Here is a 26,339-nt window from a genome sequence, read left to right on the forward strand (position 1 = left end):
ACTTTTACCTAGTTCTATACTTAACTTATATATACCCCAGATTTTCCTCTATAAGCTTTTTTTATTACCTTGTTTACAGAGTTTTCTGTGTTTTGTCTTAGCTTCTGGCTTGAGTTCAAATAGTGCAGGGTCTGTGCTTATATTTCTGACTCTGCTCCTTTAAGAGCTGTAAAGATTTTTCTTTAAAAAAATCCCTTCTCTTTAAACTGGTTTCCTCTTCACAGTCTCTTTGCTTAGAATTTTTACATTCTGTAGTAACTTCTTAATCTACTGGCTAAGAACTCCTCATGTCCTAGGAGCTCTGTTTATTTCTCTCTCTCTCATTGAGACTGCAGATGGATGAGTCACCTTTGAGATGAAAAACGGACTGTATAATATTTCTTCTTCCTTGCACATAACTCTCAGGTCTCAGCTGATGCTGCTTTTTTCTGTCAATACCACTATTTATTTATAGAATTTATGTGGCTATCCAATTTGGATATTGTGACTTTGGGCGGCTTACAACAATCAAAGAAAACCTAATAAAAGCATCTTGAATTAAAAGCCCAATAATCATTAATAGATGACCTGGCTCACATTCATAGCCCTCTCCAGAGGGGATCTCTACTCATTAAGTTACTATGGTCTGGATATTGAAAGGTGACAGCCTAAAAACATGACAGCTGAAGCATTTTTATCCTGGTTCACTGTAAGATTAAGATGCTCAACTAGCAGGATAGTATCCATGTGTACATACAGATGTGTGACTTTGGGTCTGTGTTCCAGAAGGATAGTCAAGAAGAGTATACAAGATTAAATACATGAAATTAGTTGCAAATTGCTTTTTTCCCTAAATATCAGCTAAGCTTGACATTTTTAATTACCTGACATTCCCAAAATTTGTACTGTACATCTGTCAGAACTGTTGCTGAGGAACCTGAAACTCTCTAGAAGTTGGATTCCATTACACTGCATATTGTCCATTTTATACCCCTGATCCCATGGCTGCAAAATATTAGGAGTAAAGTGCTTTATTTCACAAATTACATTGCACCACATAGACTTGGTTTCTATGTGATTAGAACCTGTATAGAAAATAGAATATTTCAGGTATCTATGAATTTCTAATATGGAATGTGAACTAATTAAAGCATTTCATCAAAATGTCAATGACAAGAAAGCAATCTATATACTACTAAAACTCTCCTGTCTGTAACCTTTAACTGGGCGAAATGGTGCATCATAAGGCAACAGTTTTTGAACCAAGGTACCTCAAATGGGTTAACTTACAGAATGCATCCAAAATCCAGGACCCATTACTCCCATGGGATTGAAATTTGGGAAATTTGTGATTGCTTCGTACTGCAAGGCTGCTGTGCTGCCATGGTCAGCCCAGGTCATGTGATTGTCATGGGCATATCCCTAACCTCTTTCCTGCCATTGTCTGTCCCCTGCACCTAATCAGCTGGCAGCAAGTCCCAACAAGTTAGTGGCGATTGGCTGCTTTGGAAATGAGGTAGAAATTTGAAATCTCTTATTGGCGGTGGGGATTGAAGAAAGGATGAATGAGCGAATTGGATGCTGGTGAGGTAGGGCTGGATAGGGGGCACTTGTGGTTGACAGGTGAGCCCTCTTCCTCCCTTGAGGTAGAGGACCCTTGAGGACATGCCGGAATGGGAAGTGAGGGTGCAGTTTTCCTCATGGTCCATGGATCCCTTTGTTCCACCTCCCCCCAAGTGGCAGGCTGTTCTGCGGTTCAGCTGGGGAGAAGGAGGAGGAGGAGGTGGTGGTTTCGCTGGGGCTGTCCTGAGGGTCGTGAGGAGAGGGCAAATGGTGCAAGCCTATATTGTATGTGGAAGGGAAGAAAGGAAGGAGGGAGAGAGAGAGAGAGGAAAGGAGGGAGGGAAGGTAGGAAGGGGGAGGAAGGAAGGAAGGAGGAGGGAGGGAGGAAGAAGGAAGGAAGGAAGGAAGGAAGGAAGGAAGGAAGGAAGGAAGGAAGGAAGGAAGGAAGGAAGGAAGGAAGGAAGGAAGGAAGGAAGGAAGGAAGGATTCTGATGCTTCCTGCCAGATACCCACAAGCAAAGTCAATGGAAAGCCAGCAGCAAGTCGCTCCCACTCCCACTGCTTTTTTGCCCTTGGTCATTCTGCTTCTCTGTTTAGGTAAGGAAATATCTGGGAAACAGTGCCCCAACGGGTCATGGGTTGTCTAGTCTTCATTAAAGGTCGTTCAACCTTACAGAATGTTGGGAAAAATATACAAGATACAGCTGTTAATATTAGCCCTTTTGTTCTGCCTTTTAAAAGACTTGAATAGATGTTCCGGCTGCTATTTTTACTGTTGCATATGGAAAAGAACATATGGGTGACAAATCACTTGCCCTTGAGAAAAGCCGAAGAAACAGCTGAGACAGCTTTATTTAAAAAAGAATGCACATAGTGATCTCTTATTTATGGCAAAATTTTGGAATAAGTTGATTATAAGGCACAGAAAGGGAAGCCTTGCTCATTCCCCAATTTATGGATTTAACCTTGTCAGTATTGCTTGTGCTGATTAGTATTTCTTGTAATAACAGCTTAAAGCTGCATGTTAAGTTTCTAACTGATGCTGTTGACTGAAAAGTTGATGATTATCAGTCACTTATAGTTTGCCCTTTTTTTCATAAAATATAAGAAAAGAAACTGCGGAAGTAGAATGTACTATTTTAAACTTTTTCCTTTTCATGATTTTTTTGTTTTTATCCTGCAAGAGTAGATGCCACATTACACATTGTATCCTGTATAGAACATAAATCAGCTAGAATGGGAATAGGAATTCTTAGTCAAAAACCAGAGCAAATAATAAACAATCCCTTTTTTAACTTTCACTTTTTTGTTTGCTAAAACAAAATTGAACATCTGGTCAAGTATCACAAATAATTTTTATCCAAGATAATTTTGTTAATTATGTCCCTTTTCCTCCTCCTCACCATACAACTGTGATTTGTTACTGATTTGGGCTAAAAAAAGCAAGTATTATTTTTCTACCAGTAACTTTGTAATATAATGATGGCTGAACCTTTGCTAAGGTCCTATGCTACATTAACTCATAGGTTCCGTAACATTTTAGTTGTGAAATAAATTTAAAATAATTCATTGACTGAAGCAGCAACTCCTTAATCATGAGAAATATGATTAAGGAGTTGCTGCTTCATTCAGTGAGTTATTTTAAAGACCTATCTGGCTTTGATTCCATATTGGTGGCTCTTCTAGCAATTATCTCAACCTCATGGAATTCTGCATTTTTACCTAGAATGAGCTGGCTTTTGTAGCAAAAGGATTAAAGTTACTCTCTTAAATAGATGAACAATGGGACGTTTTGCATCCTTGTCCTGGAATGTTAGAAAAGATTGCTTTGGAAACAGTGACAAAAGTGTGTTGTTTACCCAAATGTACTGAATAGATTTATTTTTTTTCATGTGACTGTGACAGATAAGTTTACCTTACTGTTCCAATTATACCATAATATTTGTCTTACAGTGAGAGATTCTTTTTAAAACTGAATCGGAATGGTTTGCCAAAATGCCCAGAGAAACCAGAAAGATATTGCTCTCTTTTTGTGGTGAGTTCTTTATGTTTTTGTCCCCATTTGGTGTATTTTGAATGACTTTTTAAAAAGGTTTGATTCCTTACTCAGTAATCCAAATGCATGACCAGAGCGCAGGCAATGATACAGATGTATCAGACTATCATCTAAGAGGTTTATAAGAACAAAACAACATAATAATGCACTTAACTGTCCATTTGGCCTATTATCTCTGTACTTGTTTTAGCAATTTTATATTCAGATATGATAGACACAAAGATAGCTTTCGTGTTTGCTTCTGAGGTGTATTTTAGCTCCAGAATTAAATAAGTCTTGCGCTTTCCAGTATGAAACATGGTGTTTACTATTTCACTGGGACTTTGTTAGAACATTTTCTAAATTATGTTTTAAGAATGGTCAGAATGGGATTTATTTTCATGGATAGGATCAGATTGTATGGTTTAATATGACTCACCTTGTGATTATTCACATCTGATCAACTAGGACCCCATCTAGTTTCAAAAACCTGGATGACATCATGGCAGCCCTATAGTATAGTAAAACTGAAAGTGGGTAATAAGCTTTTGATGCTCAAGGCTGCAACCCTAACTACACAATGGGTCTTATATTTGCTGGAAGCATAGAACTGAAGTAGCCATTCCAAGACATCTAATCCAGCTCTCTGACTTGAAATCTTGACTTAATGCAGCTTTGGTGGCTTGAAGACCTCTAAAAAGGAGATGGTTACACTATTTATATTTTTGAAACACTGTTAAATTTTTACTAATATTTCTCAGGACCATGGACAGATATGTGTACAAATGTGGTGTTGATCCAATATATTTGACTACTCCATATTTCATTGTTTCTTGATCGCTATACAGTCTCCTAGGCAGAAGCACACTTAGACGTCTGAAATTGTTTATATCAATGCTATTCCTTAAAATAAGTTTCACATGATAATTTTGGATTGTTCTGATTCTTCACAGGATTTGGGGAGCAGTGAGCTTAGGAAGGACATCTACATTACTGTGCACATTATACGCATTGGTATGTATGTACTAATTTCTCCTGGTTGTTCATAGACAATGCTATGTAAGAAAAGAAGGAAAAGATTTTAGTTGTATAGCAATTGTTGTTGTTAAGGATTCACATGAATTATACTAAACTTATTACTTATCAGTCTCAACCACTTTTTAGGGCAGATGTAAACAAAGAATTTGTTATCCTATCAAACTACAGGGAGGAGTCATGTGAATTATTATTATTATTACTCTTGGTGTATTACTACTGCTACTACTGTTTTAAAACTCTGAACTGTTTGTACGGGTAGAAAAAATGATTGAATTCTCAGCTAGGGCAGCTACTCTGGAGGATTTTATTTCCTTGTATTGTCCCCAAATAAGAACCCCATGAGAAACATGATAAGATAGTTGCAAGAAGATATAATATATATGCATGTATGTTTGTATGTCTTTGTGTATGTATATATGTGTATGTGGAGTATGTAGTATAAATGTATGCTTTGTTTGCAGTTTATGTTTCTAGAAATGTAGCCACAAATGTTAAATGGAATAGTTAGTATTCTGTTGACTACATTTCCTGTTTGAGTTGCATTTGCTCAGTTGCCGATGGTTTCTGTCTTGCAAAGCCAAGAATAGAGCCCAGGGATGTTGTTTTTTTCCATTTTATCTCAGACAGATTCCAATGCAGTTTTTAGGGCAGGGAGCACAGGTTATTTTAAAACAAAGAAGATTTGACAGCAGCAATCAAGCATGTAGATTGTTAGTACGAACGTGCCTTTCATTGCTCCATAAATTAAATATATAGCTGATGTGGATTCAAGGCAGAGATTGAAAGGAAAGAGCACACAAGCCATTGACAATTTGTCAAAATAGTAGAAATAAAATGGAATTGTAACTTTTAACAAGTAGGTGAAAATAATCACACGTCTCCCTATATTCTTACACCAGAGATAGCTCATAAAATTGTTCCATTTTATTTAAATCCTGGTTGGTTAATCTAAGAATCTTTTGTTTGCAGTATTTTTCCTTCTTTGTTCTTCACCTCTTGTTTTTATTATCTTGTATATCTCATCTTTTTGGCAAGGGCAAAAAGCAACAGGTACTAAATCAGGTTGGGCTTTTGAAGCCCCACCAGAGAAACAATAGATTGTAAGTGGAGGTACAGTACTAGGTAGCCAGATTAAAGCTGTAAGATCTGCAGCATAGTAAGGAATGGATACGGCACGATGGATAACTCCATGGATTACAAAACAATTTACTCTGATAATGACAAAATCTCACAGCTGCCTAACCAGACAAATACCTATTAGGGCCCACATACATAAGGTAACATTGGAAGGAATATGTAAGGTAAATACTTTGTATCATGTTTTTTAAAAATCTTTTTAGATTTTGCTCATAGAAATATGAGAGATCTGAATTACTAGATTCCTATATGAAAATTGCCAACCTCTTCTCCTGAGAGATGTTGTAGCAAATATATGCAGCTGGAGCTTAAGAGATTTTACTACGGGTTCCTCCTGATGTCAGTATTAGAGGGCTTATAGGGAATTGTGGATGCTGTTAAGAAAAGTCAAAAATAGAGTGCTGGCTCCACAAGGGTTTAATGTGGGCATTTTCTGTATTTTTCACACTTTTAGAGCAATCCAGAAGGAGACAGACTGAAGGTGTTCTTAAATATGTTTACACAGTTACAGTACATTAAGATTATCAAATTAACTGCAGGTGGTAGATTTTTTTTTCCATTCTGCATAAATATGCTATTTAATGTCTATTTTTTCCCCCTTTTATAATGTATTTTGTTTCTACAGGCCGAATGGGAGCAGGTGAAAAGAAAAATGCTTGCAATATACAGTATCGACGACCTTTTGGTTGTGCAGTCCTCAGTATAGCAGATCTACTGGCTGGCGATACAAAAGATGACCTTATTTTAAAAGTATATATGTAAGAATATAGATATTTGTAATATATTACAACATTATTTGGGAAGAAAAGTTAGATCACATTTTATCAGTGGAATATAATTCATGGATTCCCCCCCCCCAAGTGTCTATATATAAATGAATTTGTAGATTTTTTGCTTAATCTATATATAGAAATTCATACTCTATTGTATAGAAAATTGTGGTCTGTTCTGGATGGTTCATATAATTCATATATAAATGAATTTGTAGATTTTTGTCTTAAACTATATATGGAACTATATAGAACTATATATAGAAATTCATACTCCATTGTATAGAAAATTGTGGTCTGTTCTGGACAGTTACCCTGAAAGATACATATGAGCAACTCAGCAAGCATATGTGGTCTTACAAGATTCTTGCTCCAGTACATTAGAATCCTAGGAACCCATCCACCCTTCTGATCAGCTATCAGCTGGGGGTCATGGATCAATTGTAGTTTTAACAGGGAACAGCAGTCTTGGTAACAACTGAGAAGAGACTTAACCCTTTCCATGCTTCCCCACCATCTGCAGCAAGGATTTACCAAGGATTATTGAATGTAAGAGATGAGGCTAGTAAGATGATAACCAGCACAGCTCAGCCAGACAGAACAACTGTGGAAACATAGAATATATGCATTCCAGTCTGGAGGTTGAGAAAAGAATGGGAAGTTTCTACTTTTATCTAGTTCCTGAATGTGGGTTGAATTTCTGGAAGAATATAGATTCAAAGCAGTCTGAAATCTGACACTAGAAGAAGAAAATGGCTTTAATCTTGTTTTCCCTCCAGGCCATCCTTAGCAAATTTGCTATAATACAATATATTTCATTGATTGACTAATGACCATCTGACCATATCAGACAGTTATACACAGTACAGAAAAAACAGTAGGACATCTTCATCCCTGCAGTCAACCCCATTCTCTTCTAGGTAGTCTATCCTTTCCAAAATGGTCTTTGATATAAAAATTGCAGTCTTGCTAGCGATATGCAAGTTTGAATATTGGGAAAGCCAAAATGAGGGAAAAATTGAGAGGTTATTCTGTGGCTTTTGTCAGTTAAGTTCGGTGAATGCTTATTATTTTTAAAGTTAGTATTTGGATTAGGACTCAGTTACGTGTCTCAAGGACAACTTTTCTCTAGCTGTGGTCCCCAGGATCCTGAATTAGAGCTGTTGGAAGCAATGGATTTGAGAAGAAATTACAGCAATGTGATGGGGTAGCAGTGTAGTAGATTTTTCTTTACTTTTGTTAGAATTCAGTTGGAAGTGTTCCCTTCTGAATGTATCAGCTGTGGACAAATTTACTTTCCAACTGTGTTCTCTATTGAAAACATATTTTTTAGTTGTAGTCTTTTCTTTAAAGCAGAGGATAGGACCTAGAATCATGAAGTTGGAAGGGTCACATCAAGCCATAACATCCAACCCCCTTCTCATTGCAGAAATCCAAATTAAAACATCCCAAACTTATCAAGATTAGATGCGCTCAACCTAAGCTCAACACCAGACATATCTCACTGGTGGCACTAAGAGCTGATATGGGACTGAGTCCTCACGTGCAAGCTTGCCTAATAGCAACAAGTCATTTGCCAGTTAGAATTGTGCATAATGTCGTGAAACAATACTGTGTCAATGTATTTTTGGTCATTAACATGTAAACAGACAATGGAACTTGTGCTGCTGCTGTCTGAGCAGATAAGTCTGGTAAAATGATGGTGAGTAAGTGAATTATATCAAAGTTACTGCTTAAATTTGAATAGCTACAACAGAGGACAATTTTGCTGAGGGTTTCCTTAAACCTGGAGCTGACTCTGGATGCATTCTTACTTTTCCTGTTGAGTCAGCATTACTTCTGAGCAGAGTGTCTTAAATTCATTTTCATGAGACATTTCAGGTGCCAGTGGATGTTCACATATTACAGGTGGAGACAATGCTCACCATTTCTTATTTGGTGAGAAATCCTCTGAACTGGCAACTTGCTCTCTTGTTTAGTTTTTACAATGTTACTTCTTTTACAGGTGTAACACAGAGAGTGACTGGTATCAGATTCATGAAAACATCATCAAAAAACTAAATGCACGCTATAACCTGACAGGATCCAATGCTGGTAAATTTATTTTTTAGTTTTGTTTGGCAAAATTTACTATTACAGACAGCACTTCTTCGCTTTGCATCTGTTACAACACTTGGTTTCAACCCTGTTCAGCTTGTTCAACATTTACAGTAGGGTAGGGAATCTCTGTTCCTGGTAAATAATTTGAGAAATTTGTAACTTTATCCTGTAAACTTTATCCTTTTTAAAATATGTAGTTTTCTTCAAAGATTTTCTGTGCCCTTTGAGTTTATAAAATTCTCTCACAGTCTTTTCTCCATGTCGTAGTTTAGAAAAAATAGTACAGTTTGGGGTGTTTGGTTGACTTTTGTTAGACTAAGGGAGATTATATTTTAGTAAACTTTTATGGACCTTTCTGCAATACTAAGAATGATGCTTATTGGGATGAGGTTGTTAAAAGATTACTGTGTGGTAGAACGGGTTATATTAACTGGCACTTCTTCAACTTGAAGATAATAATAATAATTACGAGGATGGCGTGTGTTTCACGTTATTAAAAAAAAATCCCAGAGCATCTATGTGCCTAGAATCTATATGCCAGGGAATACGAATGTGGCAAATTGTATATTATAATGTTGATTTGCCTGTTTGTGCTTTGGTAAATATTAGCAGACAGCATGAGAACTGATTGTCAGTGCACAGTACTATCTAAAAGAAAGCAGAAATGAAGCTGGGCTCTTGTGAATCAGCATAAATATAGCATAAAACATTTCAGTAAATCAAAGGCCAAGACAATAGAACCTTGACAGGGTTTTTTGCTCAGCAAGTATTGCTCAGTTAATTTTAATCTGTGGAAAAAAAGTATTTTGAAGTTCAAATGTTCTGTCTAAGTAAATGTCTGTAGACCTACTTGGAAAATATTAAGTAGTATTTTAAAAGGTTGAAAAAAAGAGGGTTCTAACCTACTAACAAAAAGCAATCACTTGTGTGGATACAGTTATGTGATCTGGTATACTAAATCACAAGGAAAGAAGCCACCAAAAGCCTTATTACTCTCAACCAGCGGCTAGATTTAGACATAAACTATAGTTTATGCAAATCACCACTTTTTCTTAACAGGTAGACTGAAAGAATTCATAACGTTCTGCTGTTTTGAATAAATCTCTTTTTGTCATGTAGTGTAAACAATTTGCCCAAAACCTACATTTGAAATTAGCCTCTATTTGTCTGGTTTTGGGTATAGTAACTCAGCATAATTAACTGAAAACATAAAACTATTAAGAGGTCTTTTGTGCTCATGGTGAAAAAAATGGAAGAAAAGGTGAGTTCATGAGCCAAATGGTCACCATATTGCATATAATTATGCCTAAATGCAACTAGTACATGCCAGGAGATAAGCTCCTGTTAATATTAAGGAGGAAGGTGTCACTGTATAGGAAACCCAGTTTATTCTTTCTGATATCTTGAATTCTGATTTATAATTGAATGTAGTAAAATATTGATTAATGTTAAAAGTTTAAATTTGTGAATTATGCAGTAGATGCACACATGATTCATTGTTTAATATAAATAAAAAATATTTATTTATATATTTATTTGATTTCTATAGCTGCCCATCTCAGCATTACAATTTTTAAATGATTAATGAATGTTAAAACAATTTGATTAATAAAGTCAGCACTGATTCAGGATTTTGAGTTAGTAGTTATTACTCCAGATACTCACAACAGAGGTCATAACATTGCCATCTAATGAAATCTGGCCTCCAGTGATTGACAAGTGCTGTTTTATCTTCCATGAGTGTCTCTAGGGGCTTTGAATAACTATAAGACATGCATCTGATGCATGGATGGGGATAAAAAGTTTGCAACATTTTGTAAACATTTATGAGCTATTCTAGAACATAAGGGGTTCAGGAAACATAGATTCAGGCTTTGATCCTCATAAGGAGAAGGTTTCTTGCGGAGTTCAGAAGAAATAGAGGCATTTATAGGTTCTGGCCCCAAACTCTAATATGTATCTCAAGAATTTGGGAATAAGAGCTAAATTCTAACGGCCACCAATCCTAGCCAACATGGCAACAGGGAAAGATGGTGAGAACAATGATCCCAGATTTGAAAGATCACATGTTGCCTCCTTCTATAAAACATAATAATAATGTTACATAATACTAAGTAATAAAAATAATTAACAAAGGAAAGTATTGCACCTGGGAGCAATGTTGGGACAGAGTTTAAATGTATTTTTATTGTACTGTCATTGTGTGACTATGCTAACAGAAAACTCCTTTCATTGTGTCTTAAGATACTGCACACAAGCTATACCAGTATTTTTCAGTCCGAACACTGGATTTGTTTGTCAGAAATTTTCCAAATTTCCACTCATTTCCACTAACTGCAATATACTGTATTGTTTTCTGCCTCATTATATACATCATCTACAATAATCTAACACAGCTGCTTATTCAAACTGTTACCTTTGCCACTAGGTACTCAACTAATTATCTTCCTATGCTAGTTTATATTGTTTATATTCTAATACAATTAAATCCTGCTGAATTAGAAAAGTGTTTAATATTATTGTTACAGGGTTTTGATAGCTCCTAAAGAAGCAGAGAATTACAGGTTGGCTAAGCATACTGTAAAAACTTGCAGCTATAACTTAAGAATGAAGCTTTAAAAAATAACATTAAGAGTTGTTTCTATATATTTTATATATGTGTGATATGGAACCTGCCTTATACCTAAAGTTCTATTACTGGAGCTGCTATTTGGTCCTGTTACAATGATTACTCTTGTTGTATGCAAAAACGTCTTGTTTGCTAAAATTACTTAATTACTTACTATTGAATTATGTGATGAACCTTACAGCTGTGGTTAGTGCTGCTTGAAGAAACAGTAAAGTCTAGAGAGCTCCAAAAGTGTAATTTTAATTACTGTTATTACTCAAATGTTGCTATAATATCTTTGTTCATTTTTCTGCTTATCTTTTGTACTTTTGATTAGTTAATTTAAGTGACAGTGGGCTGAATGTAACAGTTATGGTATGGTAGAAAAAATGTCTTACTCAACCATTTTTATTATTTATTTTGTAGCATAAACTTCACTCCTTTTTTATTATAGGACTTTAAGATATATTAAGTCCATTTTTAAAATTAGTAATAATCCTAAATTGTTGATCATCTTTTAACTCTTCATTTTTATTTTCATGCTGTTGCACCAATTCTTTTTATTTTCACTTCTGTCTGATCTTTTCCATATTTCTATTAGATGTCTTTCTCTCCCCACATTATTTCTGCTATGAAAGTATTATACCATATACTGGCCAATCAAGATAGTTTTGTGACATTTTCTGTGCTGGAAATGCTCTCAAAACTGCCATCTTCATTTTTATATACTGAAGGTTTTTCCATTATTTGAGACTGGAAGCCTGCAGTTAATATTTTTGGATTGTTGGTTCAGGTTAATATGTAGACATTGGTGTGTGTGTGTTTGGTCTCCTGAGTGGCTTTATTATTATTTTTTCCTTTATCCTTTGCTAACTGTATCCTTCCATACAGACAGCCTTGAACATTTCTACCACATTCTAAACCTTCTTACAAAGTTGGTCCTGCCTGTCTGTAAGATAGATTTAAAATCCAGACAAATGGATAATTTTCTTTCCCTGCACAGTTCAGCTGCAGCCAATCTGATCATTTTGTTCCTTGTGAGATGTGATTGTTCATGAATGCTCTTTGTAAAACAAAACTTGTTCTAAATTTAACATTTTTTCCAATAGAAGAGAATATCTGTAGCTCAGGGTTGAACTGTGGGGTCCTTGATGCTCTCTGAGATTCTGTCCATCTCTAGAAATATGAAACTGCCCTCTCTCCACCCATTGAAGGCATATTTACTGAACAAGTAAAAATAGCTTTAGCTTAATATGATAAAGAAACAATTATTTCAGATTTTGTTAAAAAGTGCTTTAATAGATGGTATTCTCCTGCTTTCTTGACAAACTAACATTTTCCCCCCAAAATCTGAAGCATGAAAAAAAGAAGTTCAAGAAATCATTTAAGTCCTAACTAAATGTAAAGTTTTCAACCTTAAACATTTTCAGAACAAAAACAATGCAAGGGGCTGGGAAGTGCATAATAGTTTATTTCAGATATTTTGAAATAATTAAAGACCATAATGATTGTAATATTGCATCTAAGAATTTTTTTTCCTAATAAAATGCATATCTAAAATGAATACATCTATTAGCAGTAAGAAAGGATTTTTTTCTTTATTTTACACTACATCTCTTTGTTTTTCATAGTTCATCAGCTGTCCATGAGTAACAATTGGAAATTCTTATTTCTGAATAGTCTCAACTTTATGTACCAATACTAAACACCTCTGAGGTCTGTTTGGGTAGCAAAGTAACTTTCTACTGTATGGACTGTTTACTTGAGAATGGGAGGACTCTTAACAGCATGAATGCTGGTCATATTCATTATGCTGAATGTATCTTTTATAAAGTGAATGCTACTTGTTTGAGTTTCTTCTGTTCCCATGTTAGTCAATAAACATGTTTAGTGTTTGGATCCTACTGTTGTCATCTAGTTTTCCCTTCCTATTTGTAGGTTTAGCTGTCTCTCTTCAGCTGCTCCATGGAGACATTGAACAAATCAGGAGAGACTACACATCCATGTTTACCCATGGAGTATCGATAACAAGGAAGCTGGGCTTTTCCAATATTATTATGCCAGGTATGTTGTAAGAAAAATCTCAGATATTTAAGTGTGAGCAAGTTTGTTTGTTTGGTTATTTATGAAGGCTTTTATGTCATTTCAGTTGCAATTTCAAGTGGCTTGCAAGCAGGAAAATATAATGCAGTGATAAAGCACAAAAATGCAATAATCCTAAATAGGTATAAAATGATAACCAGATAATCATAATAAATATCAGTAATACATTACCACTGCCTGCAATTGTCCCAGGCACAGCCAGCTAACAACCATTTCAGTAACCAAATTCTCTTTGTAGCCGGGTTTTAAAAATCATCTTAAATACCATCAGCAAAGGGCATAGTGAAAGGGCATTCCATAAGAGAGGAGCTCCTGCAGAAAATACTCATTTCCAAGTTTCCTCTCATTGCACCTTGTGGGGATGGGGAATCTCAAAGGCATTATCTGCAGGCATGCTTTAAGTGGGTAAATTCTATTTTGATTATGTGGTCTCAAAAATAACTATTTGAGAAAAAGTTGTTAATTTTTCCATTAAATAGTCCAATATACATATGATCTTATCAACTCTTCTTCAAAAAGAGATGGCTCATAAACTTGTCTGTTGGCTAAATCTTTTGAATTGTTTTCAGTTCACTGAAGTTCACTGAAGTGAAAAATACTGATACTAAGAAGTATCCCAAATTGCTGAACAAGTGTTCCCCATCCCTCCCATTTTTTAAATATCTGTTAGTGTGCCTCTTTTTGAATATTGATAAATATATTTTAAACAAATGTTTGTATTAAAGATCAGTATGTCAGGAAGTAGAAAGACTGGTCATCAAAGCACTTTGATTTAAGAGGTTGACAGCAGTTGGCATGTGTGAATTCTGGAATTGTGAACTCTTTACCTATGGGAATTAAATTGAGGATAGTTAATAGTCAGCCAGTTATTTCCAGGAGATTAGCATTTGGATATTTAGAGCTATTGCACATATTGTTAAAGCTAATATCAATATTTGCAAATAGATTGTTTTTTAAGTGGCAACAACCAAAAAGGAGTCCTTTCATAAATTGCATAGGTTTTTCCCTATTCTTTCTTATTTGGTGTTACACCTATTGCAGATAGCAGCAGAGGATCAATAGCAATCTTCTGTCATGTCCTGATTCCACCTGGAATACCATGCGGATGACACAAAAATACTATACCAATCACAAATAGAAACTTAAATTTCATTTCATACCAGTAGTCCTTAATCACTATATTAATAAAAGCTTATGTTCACTTGCCTACTATCATAATTATGCTCACCCTGAAAGGCCAAGCATCTACTCTCTATACCAAAATCTGTTTTTTTTTTTTTTAAGCATTAGGAATTACACCAAATATAACACATGGAGGCTGTCATCTTTTTATACCTACTTACTGAGGAATAAGACCAACTGAACTTCATGGGGATTTATTTCTGAATAGATTTGCATAGAATGACATTATGAATTTCAGTTCATACCCTCTTCTTAATCTTGCTAGTATACCAGTTTTAAAGCTGTATATATAGCTGGTAATATTATCAAGTATACTGCAAACTGATACTAGTAATTCTGCTAAGAGCTTTTATTAAATGTCAGACATTCCCATTTGCTCCATCCCATTCTTTGTTATGATGCATGATATAGCAACTCTTTCCTATGCACTGTCACATTTTTCTCTCATTCCTATACATGTATTTTCTTCTTTTGGTTCCCATTAGGAGATAGAGTGATGTGCAGTGATGTTGGGAAAATGCACATTATGGTTGAGAAATATTGAGTCACTAAGAGACTTGAGTTGTAAGTGTTCTGTTTGTTTAGCTGTCAGCAATTTTTCCTGAATATTAGTTTCAGCATGGTATTTCATTAGCTCAGTAACTGGCTTTATGCTTTTGTTTGGATACTGTACAACTTTTGTCCTATCATCAGTGGTATAAATGAAATTTTTACTGATTTGGGGCAGTCTTATCTTAATAATTATGAAGCTAATCAGCCATTATAGAAAATAAAAAAGCAAAAAGATGTCTTTTTGTTTGATTTACCTTATTCTCGCATACCTACCAGGTACTAATTTTGGGGAGGGCCCTGTAGTTTAAGACTGACATTGTTCCAGAAATAACCTGTAGTTTCAATGAGAAAAAAAAAAGTTGTTTATATCTTTGAATACATATAGTTTGATACTACAACTGGTTTAATACAGTTGCTGATGTCCAATCATTCTCCAGTTACCCAGGGAAAATCATTTATTTACAGATTGTTTTATGCAAGTTGTTTCACTTAGAAAAAAGAAAGAAAAGTGTTAGAAGCATATGGTTGACATAATTACTGTGGAATGGTCAATTCCTCATATAAATTTGGCATATGAAACTGTATATAATCAGCTGAGAAATTATGTTTTGTTTCTTTTTCGTAGCATTTGGTTTTAATCCCATGCCTATAAGGCAGCAGTATAGTGATAAATTATTTGCATTCAGTGACTTCAGACTTGGGCAATTACACTTGCAGGGATCTAATTGTTCACATTTGTGTCTGTAATTTCAATAGGAATTTGGTGGACTGTACTTTATGCTGGAAAAACTCCAAAGATATCAGAACTGAAATATCACATAATCATGTGGATTTTAGTAACATATTTATTTACTTTTTTAAAACACATTTAGAAGAATGCAGCTGATGACTTTCCCTTATCAGTGCATTTGAAATATCTCAAATAGTTTTCTCCAGATAAGCCCCACTGTTCTAAAATGTTATGTGTCTCCTTGACAAAATCTATGGTGCTGCTGTTGTACTGTTTTCCCAACTGCACAGCAGCATATCTTCCTGAGTTATGTGACCATGCTTGAGAATGGTGGCTGATACACATATTTTTAGTGCTGAGTGATTTGCCAGTCCTGGAGGTAAGGCCAGGAGTGGCTCAGGATTTCATGGTAGCCATGAAAACCATGGGCTTGTCTCAGGTCATCACAGGCCTGAAACACAAGGGAGGCCACTTATTAGATGTTCATAGCAGTGGAGACATGATCTGGTGGTGAGGAATAAAGATTAGTTCCTTGATGTGGACAGATCACTTTCTGATGACTATATGGTTGATTAGCCATGACTCTCCACAGAGAGGCTGAGCCATTCAAATTGTCTGTTCCAGGTATCTCATAGTTCCAATTGTGCTTCAGGGAGCACTTGTGGAATTTCATAGCAACTTAGATGGCAATTTTGTTGAGAGGCTTCCTCAACATCTGGAACAAGGGGTTTATGAGGGGTCTCTACTAGATTGCCCCTGAGTGGCCTTTCCCTGTGGGCTGATCGTGTGTGTGTGTGGGGGGATGTCCACTGGCTTACTGAGGAACTCTGGGAGATGAAGTCAGGAGTTGTGCTGTTAAAAGATAAAGAGGAAATCCACTTGGGGATTATGCCAAGGTAGAGCCTACATCATGGGGTAAAGGTGGTGAAGTGGCCTTAATGTTACTTAGTGCAGTCATAGAATACTTATCCAGTGACTCTTTTTAATTAAACCCTTTTAAGGACCCTTTAAGAGAAAAAATGGGTCAGAAGATTTATTAGAGGGCCACGATAACATGTTAGTAGAGCACTTCATGGATAAAATGACTTGCATTTGCTTGTAATTAGAAGTTGCTATGAAGAGATGAACAGGACAATGGCTTGTGAGGATATCTGGGAAAAGTGTGAATCTTTTACTCCTGAGGAAGTAGACAGAGACCTGGTGGAATGAAATCGATCATCTGTGGATCCATGCCCAACCTAGCTTCTACAAATGGCCAGACAGGAGACAGGAGATCCATCTAAGCAATGTTAAAGTCTCATTGTGGGAAGGACAGTTTCAGAAACCTTGAAAAGGGCTCTAGATTGATATAAGCCCCACTAGGTAGACCAGACCAGAAAATCCACTCCACAGGAAGACTAGAATTATACTTTATTGAGATTGGCTATACTGTAATAACAGAATCTTACATGTCAGATTATACTGTATCCCCTTCTTATACCGTAATGAATCAGGGAGATGTTTGCCTGAACCACTTCCAAATATTATCTTGTTTCCTAGGAGTTAAATAATGTTTCAGCCCTTTTTGCCTAGGTAACAATTCTTGCTTATTTCTGTCAAGGTCACCTCCCTTACTCTCCCTACAGAGATACAGTAGAAGTCTTGACCAGGTGTTTGGAAGCTCTGAGGATCTGGATTGGAAGTAACAGGTTGAGACTCTGCCTAAACAAGACGGGGTGGCTGTTAAACCAGAAACCAGCTGATTCTCGGATAGTTCCAACAGTAGCTTTCCATAAGGTGTATTCCAACAGAAACAACTGGTTCATAAACTGGGGACTCCTCTGGACTCACAGCACTTGCTAGAATAAGAGGTGGAAGCTGTCACCAGGAGAATCTTTGCCCAGCTTTGGAATATCACTTAAGTCTGTTCCTTAAATGGGAAGCATTACCCACAATCAGACATGGCCTTATCACATCTTGGATTATTGTGATGCACTGTACATTGGACTGCCCTTGAAAACCACCCAGAAAATTTCATCTGGTACAGAATGTAGCTGCATTTTATGTACTAACAGGAAATTAAAGGTATTTACATGTAACACCTGCACTTTGGGAGTTGCACTTACAAAGTCCTGTATGGCTTGTGACCTGGATAATTATTTGATTTCCTACTTAAAGTAGAATCTGTCCATCTGAGGTGTGTCTGTAGCACAACTATGCTAAGAACCCCCACCCCCACCCCGCGCCGAGACTGCAGGAAGAGACTTTGAAGCAAACATTTTTCTGCTGGAGTTCTCATTCAGGACCTCCCAGAAATAACATCAAGATCCTTGGTAATGTTGAGATCAGGGAAAACTTGGTATTTAAGCAGGCATTTAGGGTCTAGTATGGAGAATATATGTATCTAGGATGTATTTCAACACTGCTAATGATGCTGTTATGATTTTATAGTGATGTCATTTATTATAATGTGATATATCATTTAATTTGCTATATACTGCTTTTGTAAGCCACTTAGAGTTGTTGTTGTTTGATTGAAACAGCATAAAAGGACCTATAATTAATAAATAATAAATACTTTTTCCTCAGTAGATTTAAATTTTCATACTACATCAATTTCCTGTGATACCATCATGTTTTTAAAAGGTGAAATCATTAAAAGAAATATAGATATATATCCCTCAAGCACTGAGACAGCGTGGCTCCTAACAAGGCTTCTAGAGCCTTTAGCCTTACTGAGAGAAGAATTTATATGCATATTTTTGAGGAAACTAGAAAAAGGGAAAAGTGGCAAAAAAGGAGTCTTTCTTGCTCTTACATAAAATGTATGTACAATCTATCAGGAATAAGAAGTGTCAAGTCTCAGCAATTTCAGCCTGCATTAGAGTGGGGTGTGTGTGTGTGTGTGTGTGTGCGCGCATGTCTGTCTATCTGGAGACATAGAGACAATATGCTGAAAACATTTGAAACCCACACCAGAGATTCAAGTGTCAATGTGCACAATCAATTACCAAACAATTAACATTGAATTAATTCTTTAAGATATCAGGAGTTTCAAATCAGTTTCCAGCTCATTTCACATCTCTGTGTCATAGTGCTTAGGAATTTGTGTTACTAATCAACACAACAATTTTAGAGGCTGGATGTGAGCACCATCTACAGGGAAACATTTTCATGAGGAAAAAGAAACTTCTCAGCAAATGAAATCTTGTGACATTCGAATAGTCCTATAATAAATGGTTCTACACAATTGAAAAGACAAAATAGAAGTGCTTTATTAGGCAGGTTTAACATGATTGCTGCTGTTTGTTTTAACAACTTTATGATTTTGAGACTGAGCAAAGCTTGTGCAAGTGAGATTAATACATTTTCAGGTAATTGTCTACTATCTTATTGTACGCAGTGTAATATCTTTTTCATCCCTGTGTCTGTTGCTATGATCCTGTGCACATATTCAAAGCAATAATGCATAACATAGGATTGAATTGTAATAAAGTTGCTCTGGTAAATGGGAACAAGGGGGAATTATATTCTTTGTCACATTTTATAATCCTTTATTTCTATCGCTTACTTTATGCCTTGGTACAAACCCCTGATCTTAAACAAACGCAAAGCCTATGTGTTTAATGTGAAAAAAAATCTTATAAACCCAAATAGAACAAACATTGTCAAATACATTTAATAAATAAGGTTTCATATTTTTCCACTAGGAGGCCAAGTAAATTATAATTTAACTTCTTGAAAGAGAATAAAGTCTCCTACAACCCCTCCTAAAATTCTGCTCTCAGTAGCAGTTAATTGCAACTCCAGAAAGGGAAATCCCTGGAACAGATTTGTCCTGATTAAGTTTAAAAGTGAGATTTCTAAACCCCTTGCAGATGCTGAAAGAACATGGAAGGGTGGCCACAGATCTATGTGTGTTAAGACATTTTCCCCACCTGCTGCACCTAGAAGACCAATTCTATGTGTATTTGGAACATATTATGTGCCTGTTCATAAATATATAGTACTCCAAGCACTGATAGATTTTTGACCCAGTGGGGGTTCTGTTTCCTGTGCTTGTGTTGGTGCACACTTCAGTGGATGACACACTTAATGCTGACTCACTTACCCCTCACCCTTAACTGTCCCCCCACTCATAGTTTACCAACATTTGCTCTCTGCCTGTCAAACTGAGCTATTGTTTTACAATCCTTCCTAAGTATTCCAAAGCTGGGCAATTATATAGCTTTTAGTTTCTAACAACCAATCCACGTTTGTGATTCCCTCGGCCTGAAGCTTCTGTTCTAAATTGCCGTAACCAAGGCAACCCCCACTGGCTTTGGTCCAATTCAGAGTAGCACAACTAGGTCTCTGGCCTAAATATATCAATTATATTACAACCACCTCGTTCAGAGATCATGCACAGCTATACATGCGTCTTTATTTACGCATGGGTAGCCCCAATTAAAAAAGGAATCATTAGATGTTTCAGAATTAATGCACAATTAAATCTGACTTTTTTTTCCTCCACAAGGATCGTGTAATCCCACATCATAACAACAAAACCCTCTTTCAAAAATCCATAAATATACATTACATAATTATGTTGGGTTTTTTTTATAAAACTAATAAATGGTAATATAAATTATACACTTACAATTATTCTTAGATAGACAATACAAACTTTAAACAAATAGATTTCAATAAGGTATCCAATTAAATGTTTGTTCTTCCTATCACAAAACATTTTCCAATTTATCTCAGAATTCATTTGCTTTGTCTCCTCCCTACCCCTTTCAAATTATGAAAATACCACTTTTCTGATATTTTCACAGTATCTCCCTGAAACCAAAACAGTTAATGCAGAAGCTTAAATCAGATACTTTCTGGAGTCTCCTGAAATAAGCCTTTATTCTCTGGACCTTCTGAATTAAGGGAGAAACACAGATTCTAATCCTCAGATTAAATAAAGAGGGGAATATGTAGGTTGTCCTTAAACATTTCAAATGCCAGTCATATCAGCAGTAGGGAATAAAACCACTGCTTGTAGGTCATGCTTTTGCGTTTCTGTGCATGTGGAGATAATACTGGAAAGTAATGGGATGTTTCTAATATCTGGTTACAAACATAAAGGTTGAGTTTTGGAGTGTAGCACCCATATACAGATAAAATAGCCAATAAGGAATTGTAATACCCAGAAGCAGTGGAATGCATTTGCAACTTCTTTCAGGCCATCTTCTCACTTGTGAGTTGCAAAATGTGAGGATTCTTTTTCATTTGCTGGCTGGGTTGAAAGCTAAAAGATATTCTTTCCTCTCACATAAATGCAGAAGCAGCATTTTCTCTTCCTAGTAAATTGTCACAAATTCCGATATCAAGTACTTACCAGCTTCAAAATAATTATACAGCAATCAATTGAACACAGGCCCTGAGGAAATAATCTCTTGATATAATCCAGAAGTATTCCCACAATAGTAATCTCTTTCCATCTTTATCTTTAAGAGTCAGTACATTTTTTGCTGATTGCAAAGTCTTTAAAATTGGAGTCCTCTACTCCATCTTACCAGAGGCCTTTTTGATTGTGTTAGCTTTTGAGAAATAAGTTTAAAGAGAAATACATTTAAGTAAATCAGGCCTGTAACTGTCTGTGCAATGGTTGCGGTCTAGTCTGTCAAGAATGTTTCCTATACTTCAGATAGTGTTCTCCTCCTCCTCCTCCTCCTAAAAAGACCTTGCTTGTACAAAAGCTGTAGCTTACCTAAAGGCCTAATATATTATTATTCATACATGATTCAGAAAGTTCAGTGAATCCTTCCTTCCTTCCTTCCTTCCTTCCTTCCTTCCTTCCTTCCTTCCTTCCTTCCTTCCTTCCTTCCTTCCTTCCTTCCTTCCTTCCTTCCTTCCTTCCTTCCTTCCTTATTATTTGGGACACTGGATGTATTATATCACAGTTTGATTAATATAGGAAAATGTTGTAAATTACTGTGCTGCTGCTTGTTACTATTCTGAGAAACATGACTTGAACCTAAACTAAATAATATTGGCATTTGACCACATGCATTACCTCCACATTTCTTCAGATTCTGAATACACTTTGCTGAAACACAGCATAAATACAACTGGAGATTCACATATGATGTCAGATTTGGAATTGTTACACTTGAATATTCCTTTGAAGACAATTTAAAGAAGTTAGTTAACCAATACTTAAATTGCACATTGCTTTAAATGTATAGATATCAATGATTTTTCTTTTTCTTTTTGCATTCTGAAAGAAAATTTGGGGGTTTAATATGAACCCTAGAATAAAGCATAAGAGTTAGGGTTCAATTAATTTAACAGTGCTAAGGTCGTTTTTGTGCAAATACTTGCCAAGGTTTTGTGAATCAGTGATTCCGATGAAACCTGATACATATGCTAATCTAATATTTATAGAATAGCATTTAGCTATATAGAATTCAGTGGAAGAGGAGACCGAGTCTTGACCCTTTACCCAAGGAACAGGATCCACTTCCTGCCATTAGAACACCAGGACAAGTATAAACCTATCCAATTTAAAAAAGAAAATATGTGCATGTATGCATTTGCTCACACAGGTACACAGACGTTTACACATTTCCATTTGAATTACATTTATTTGTTAATTTATTTTATTAAATTTATATAGCTGCCCATCTCACACTTGTGACTCTGGGCAGTGCACACGGTAAAAAGAAAAGAAAAAACCCTGTGGTTGGGACGGTTCATTACTGAGATAGAATTCCTCCTGATAGATAGAAACAGAAGATTCAGTTGTAAGGACCAGTTGAGGTGGTCTAAACAGTAACTGATGAGGGATGATCTGACTTATCAGGGAATATTGCATGCTCTTGATGTATTCTGGGAACTGATCAGACATAATTGTTCTCTGTGATGCCCAAATGACACCAGAGTCAAGCACCTGGATAAATCCTTGTTGTCATTGTTGATTTCTGGATGGAAATAAAGGTTCCACATTTGCTCATTTGCTCACACATAACCACTAGTGGGTTACAGAACAAACTTTTTAATGAGTTTTACAATTTGTACATATTCCATACATTGCTAAAAAGGTTAGTTATGTATCACTGATTGCCTGAAATATGCTTTTTGTCTTGTTAGTTGCTGTTTACTACATGAGCCATCTGGGGCTGTAATAAGAATAAAAACTTCATGTGCTCCTAGGTACAATAAAGGTCTCCCACAATCTTTTCCCAAAGTTTCAAACTCTGGTGCATTTGGTTTGTTAACAATGATAAAGGAATAAGTTAATTTTTGCTTTCTCATTAAAAGTTTGACAAAGATGGACTTGAAGAATCAGTTTTTATTTCAAGTTTTTCAAACACATACAAACCATATATGAATACAAAGTAATCATGGGGTGTGAATATGTAGATTCTTGTTTTATTCTGCACTGTTATTCAGTCTTAAATCTGCCTGGTAGACTGGAGGGAGAAACCAGGAACACCAGATTAGAAGACTATTTTAGGAGAATGTGTTCAGTTATGAGGATATCTATCTACCTACCTACCTACTTACCTACCTACCTATTATCTGAACAGCTCAGTTAACAGAACTCATTGATAATTGATTAAAAAAGTCAGATTTTCTTTAAAAAACAATTGGATAGAGGACTAAAAGTGTTTTTCTTCTTTCCATTCCCTCTTATTAAGAGATCAATTCTACATAGAGTTGAAGTATAATTTGCTCAATGACTTTTATATTCAGATCCCAGTTTCACACCACCATATTCATACAACTAGAAATGTCTTTTGCCTTGTTTTCCCTACAATTTCAGAACTATCAGTAAGTCTATCAGCGTGATTTTGTTCTGTTGTGCCTGCAATTAGGATACATTGCTGATCCTGTTCAATTTGTACAAGTTTGTTATATAATTTTTATTGTTTCTGCATAGTAATACTTAATTCCATTTTAACATTGTTGAATCAAGGTCACCTTCCTAATGAGTTTATTATATTGCTGCTGCTGCTGCTGCTGCTGCTGCTGCTGCTGTTGTTATTCTTATTATAGTTTTTAAAGATATGTTGAGATATTTTTCTTTTGGCTAACCTGCTATGTTTTTTCTCCTCTAGGTGAAATGAGAAATGATTTATATATCACAATAGAAAGAGGAGAATTTGAAAAAGGAGGAAAAAGCGTGGCCAGAAATGTGGAAGTCACATTGTACATTGTGGACTGTGGTGGACAAATTTTGAATGTAACTTCTGTTTAACTTCTTTTCTTATTATAAATACTATTTCAAATGGCAACTTTTTATAATGAGGAAGAACCCAGAGATTATGTTCCTGGCTGACTAACATTAGGATATTTTAATGTCTGAATTAAGCTCTGCACTCTAATATGCACTAAAGAGAAATCTATGTTCTAGGCACTGATGATATCATAATATTAATTTCAAACAATCTGTTGTTAGGCCTGTATAATTAATGTAATGAAGCTGAAAAGAGATCATGAATTATGTTGATATTGGACTGGACCTATTAAGCTGCTGCTGGATCTGTCTGAAGTCTTCTCAATAGCTCTAGATGCAATTATCAACTTCTTATTCCAATATGCCCTAAGCAGGCCCATGAAGAACAAGTAGACATTCTTTGTACACCAAGGAACTGTCTGTTGCACCCTATATAAGCTGTATCCAAGGCCTAAACCATTGATGGATATCCTAATAGTCTCCCTGGTTTCCAAGTGTAATCTTAAAAGATGGGGATGATATACCTAAACTTCCTGGTGACAAATGTAATGATGTTCTATTTAAAATGGCAAAAGAATGACAGCAGCAAGCAAATCCCTGATGACTAAGGAATGATACTGTGATCCAAACAGACTGAACGATTCTCTAAAGCCAGTGTTCCAAAGCATTAACAAACTGGCAAATATCAGGCCTTCATGGCTGACTCTGACCTAAATTAATTACAATTCTTGGTCAGGGCTGTAGAGGCAGCCATACATTTTTGGATCGTGACCTGGAACATAGATACCAAGTCTGGTTCAATACTAGCCTCTAGTGCCTTCACAAGTGACAGATCTTTTTGCCCCACCCAAGGCTCTGGTCAAAACAAAGAACAAAATAATGCTCTTCTGGCCACCTCTACCAAAAGGTAAGACAAGTGGCCTGTCTAGATCCAGGCTCAGGTTTTTTTTTTTTTTTGCTATTTGTATCCTCAATCTAGGTCAGAGACACAAAAGGAGATCTTGAAAAGCCATTGTTCATTTACTGGGAATTAGTGCCCCTGGCTCACAATGTTTCAGAATGCTATTAAATTTTCTTCATAGTGCCCCAAAAGAGCCGGGATTGGAGAACCATCCTGAATTTTAAATGGGCCAATTGGCATGGCAGTATTACATGTTTTTCATGGAGAAATTAAAGTTCATCTTAGGCTAATGAATCCTGGGCAGAAAGTAAACTATCTGGATGATGAACGTCATGGCTTCAGATAGTCTGAACATCAAATAGCCCAATGTTTTCTACATTTTATTTTCATTTCCTTTTTTTTGATTTGACTAATGCAAGAGGCAGAGATAAAGAGGCAGAAGTTATTTGCCGTTGATTTGCCATAAGCCATGCAATCAGAGTGGACTGTCTCCCCCAGGGAATCTAATTTCACCCCTAATCTAAGCTGGTTACAATTACATATCTGGAAATTTAAAACCAAGCCTTGTGCAATATAGACTACAGTGTTGCTTCTGTTCAGACCATCTTAGCTTCCCATGGAATATCCACAGACAAATTTAATAGAACACCTGATATGCTTTTTGCTGCTTGAGAAGGAGGAAGGGGATCAGGTTGGTGATCCCTTTTCCTGAGATAGTGGCTTTGTTCCAGTCAGGTCTTCACCAGAACCTAAAATCCAACACACAACTGAGGGATCATCTGTCTCTTGAGTGCCCACACATAAAGACATACATGCCACTGGAGTCTCCTCCCATTTAATGTCCCCTTCTGAGGTTTTCAGCTGATTCTGAAAATGTTAGCCAATCACCCCTTCAAGTCTATCAGTCCAGTGAATGTAAATATGTTACCTGGAAAGTGACCTTCCTCATAGCCATATTATCCAGGTATGTCTTTGGAGCTGGCAGTCTTATCAGCCAGTGAAGAAAGCTGTGATGACATCCACTCTGTGGTCTTATACACAAATCCCATATGCATGCCCAGTGTGAACTCCACTGTCCACAGGGCACAACCTACCAGTCTTCTGCCTGCATCCACCTGCTGCCTTAGAGCAACATTGGCACAAGCTTGATCTCTGAAGAATGCTAAATATGTACTCCAAAAGGATCAAAGTCTGACAGTGTTCAGATGATCACTTCATTTCCTTCTGGCATGTCTTTATCACAAGATGTTCTCCCCAGCTCTTTCAAAGGGAAGGATGGTATTTAAATGAAACCTGAAATGAAATGTTAAGTAACTGTTTCACACAGTTGAGAAGCACATTATATTATACAAATTGGTCTCTCTCACACGCTTAAAAAAGGATTTGCTGTTTTCTTGTGTTTGCCTTATCAGTATTTTGAATAAATGAAAAAAATTGGACTATTGTAGTG

The 26,339-nt window shown here is 36.1% G+C and overlaps 1 protein-coding gene across 3 annotated transcripts in view; it reads left to right on the forward strand.

Moving 5' to 3' along the window:
- The window catches only part of DOCK4 (dedicator of cytokinesis 4), a 220,746-nt gene that overhangs the window by 102,801 nt on the left and 91,606 nt on the right, over window positions 1-26,339 (forward strand). For all 3 annotated transcript variants that reach the window (XM_088141722.1, XM_088141721.1, XM_007426684.4), the window contains exons 9-14: window positions 3,496-3,577; window positions 4,531-4,591; window positions 6,378-6,510; window positions 8,528-8,616; window positions 13,169-13,294; window positions 23,870-23,994. In XM_088141722.1, coding sequence (XP_087997848.1) covers window positions 3,496-3,577; window positions 4,531-4,591; window positions 6,378-6,510; window positions 8,528-8,616; window positions 13,169-13,294; window positions 23,870-23,994 — 616 coding nt within the window. The remainder of the gene's footprint in view (window positions 1-3,495; window positions 3,578-4,530; window positions 4,592-6,377; window positions 6,511-8,527; window positions 8,617-13,168; window positions 13,295-23,869; window positions 23,995-26,339) is intronic.

The sequence above is a fragment of the Python bivittatus genome, unplaced genomic scaffold (assembly GCF_059951505.1).
Source record: "Python bivittatus isolate LINGU-HERP-01145 unplaced genomic scaffold, Pbiv_v1 ctg000330_np1212, whole genome shotgun sequence".
Taxonomy (NCBI): domain Eukaryota; kingdom Metazoa; phylum Chordata; class Lepidosauria; order Squamata; family Pythonidae; genus Python; species Python bivittatus.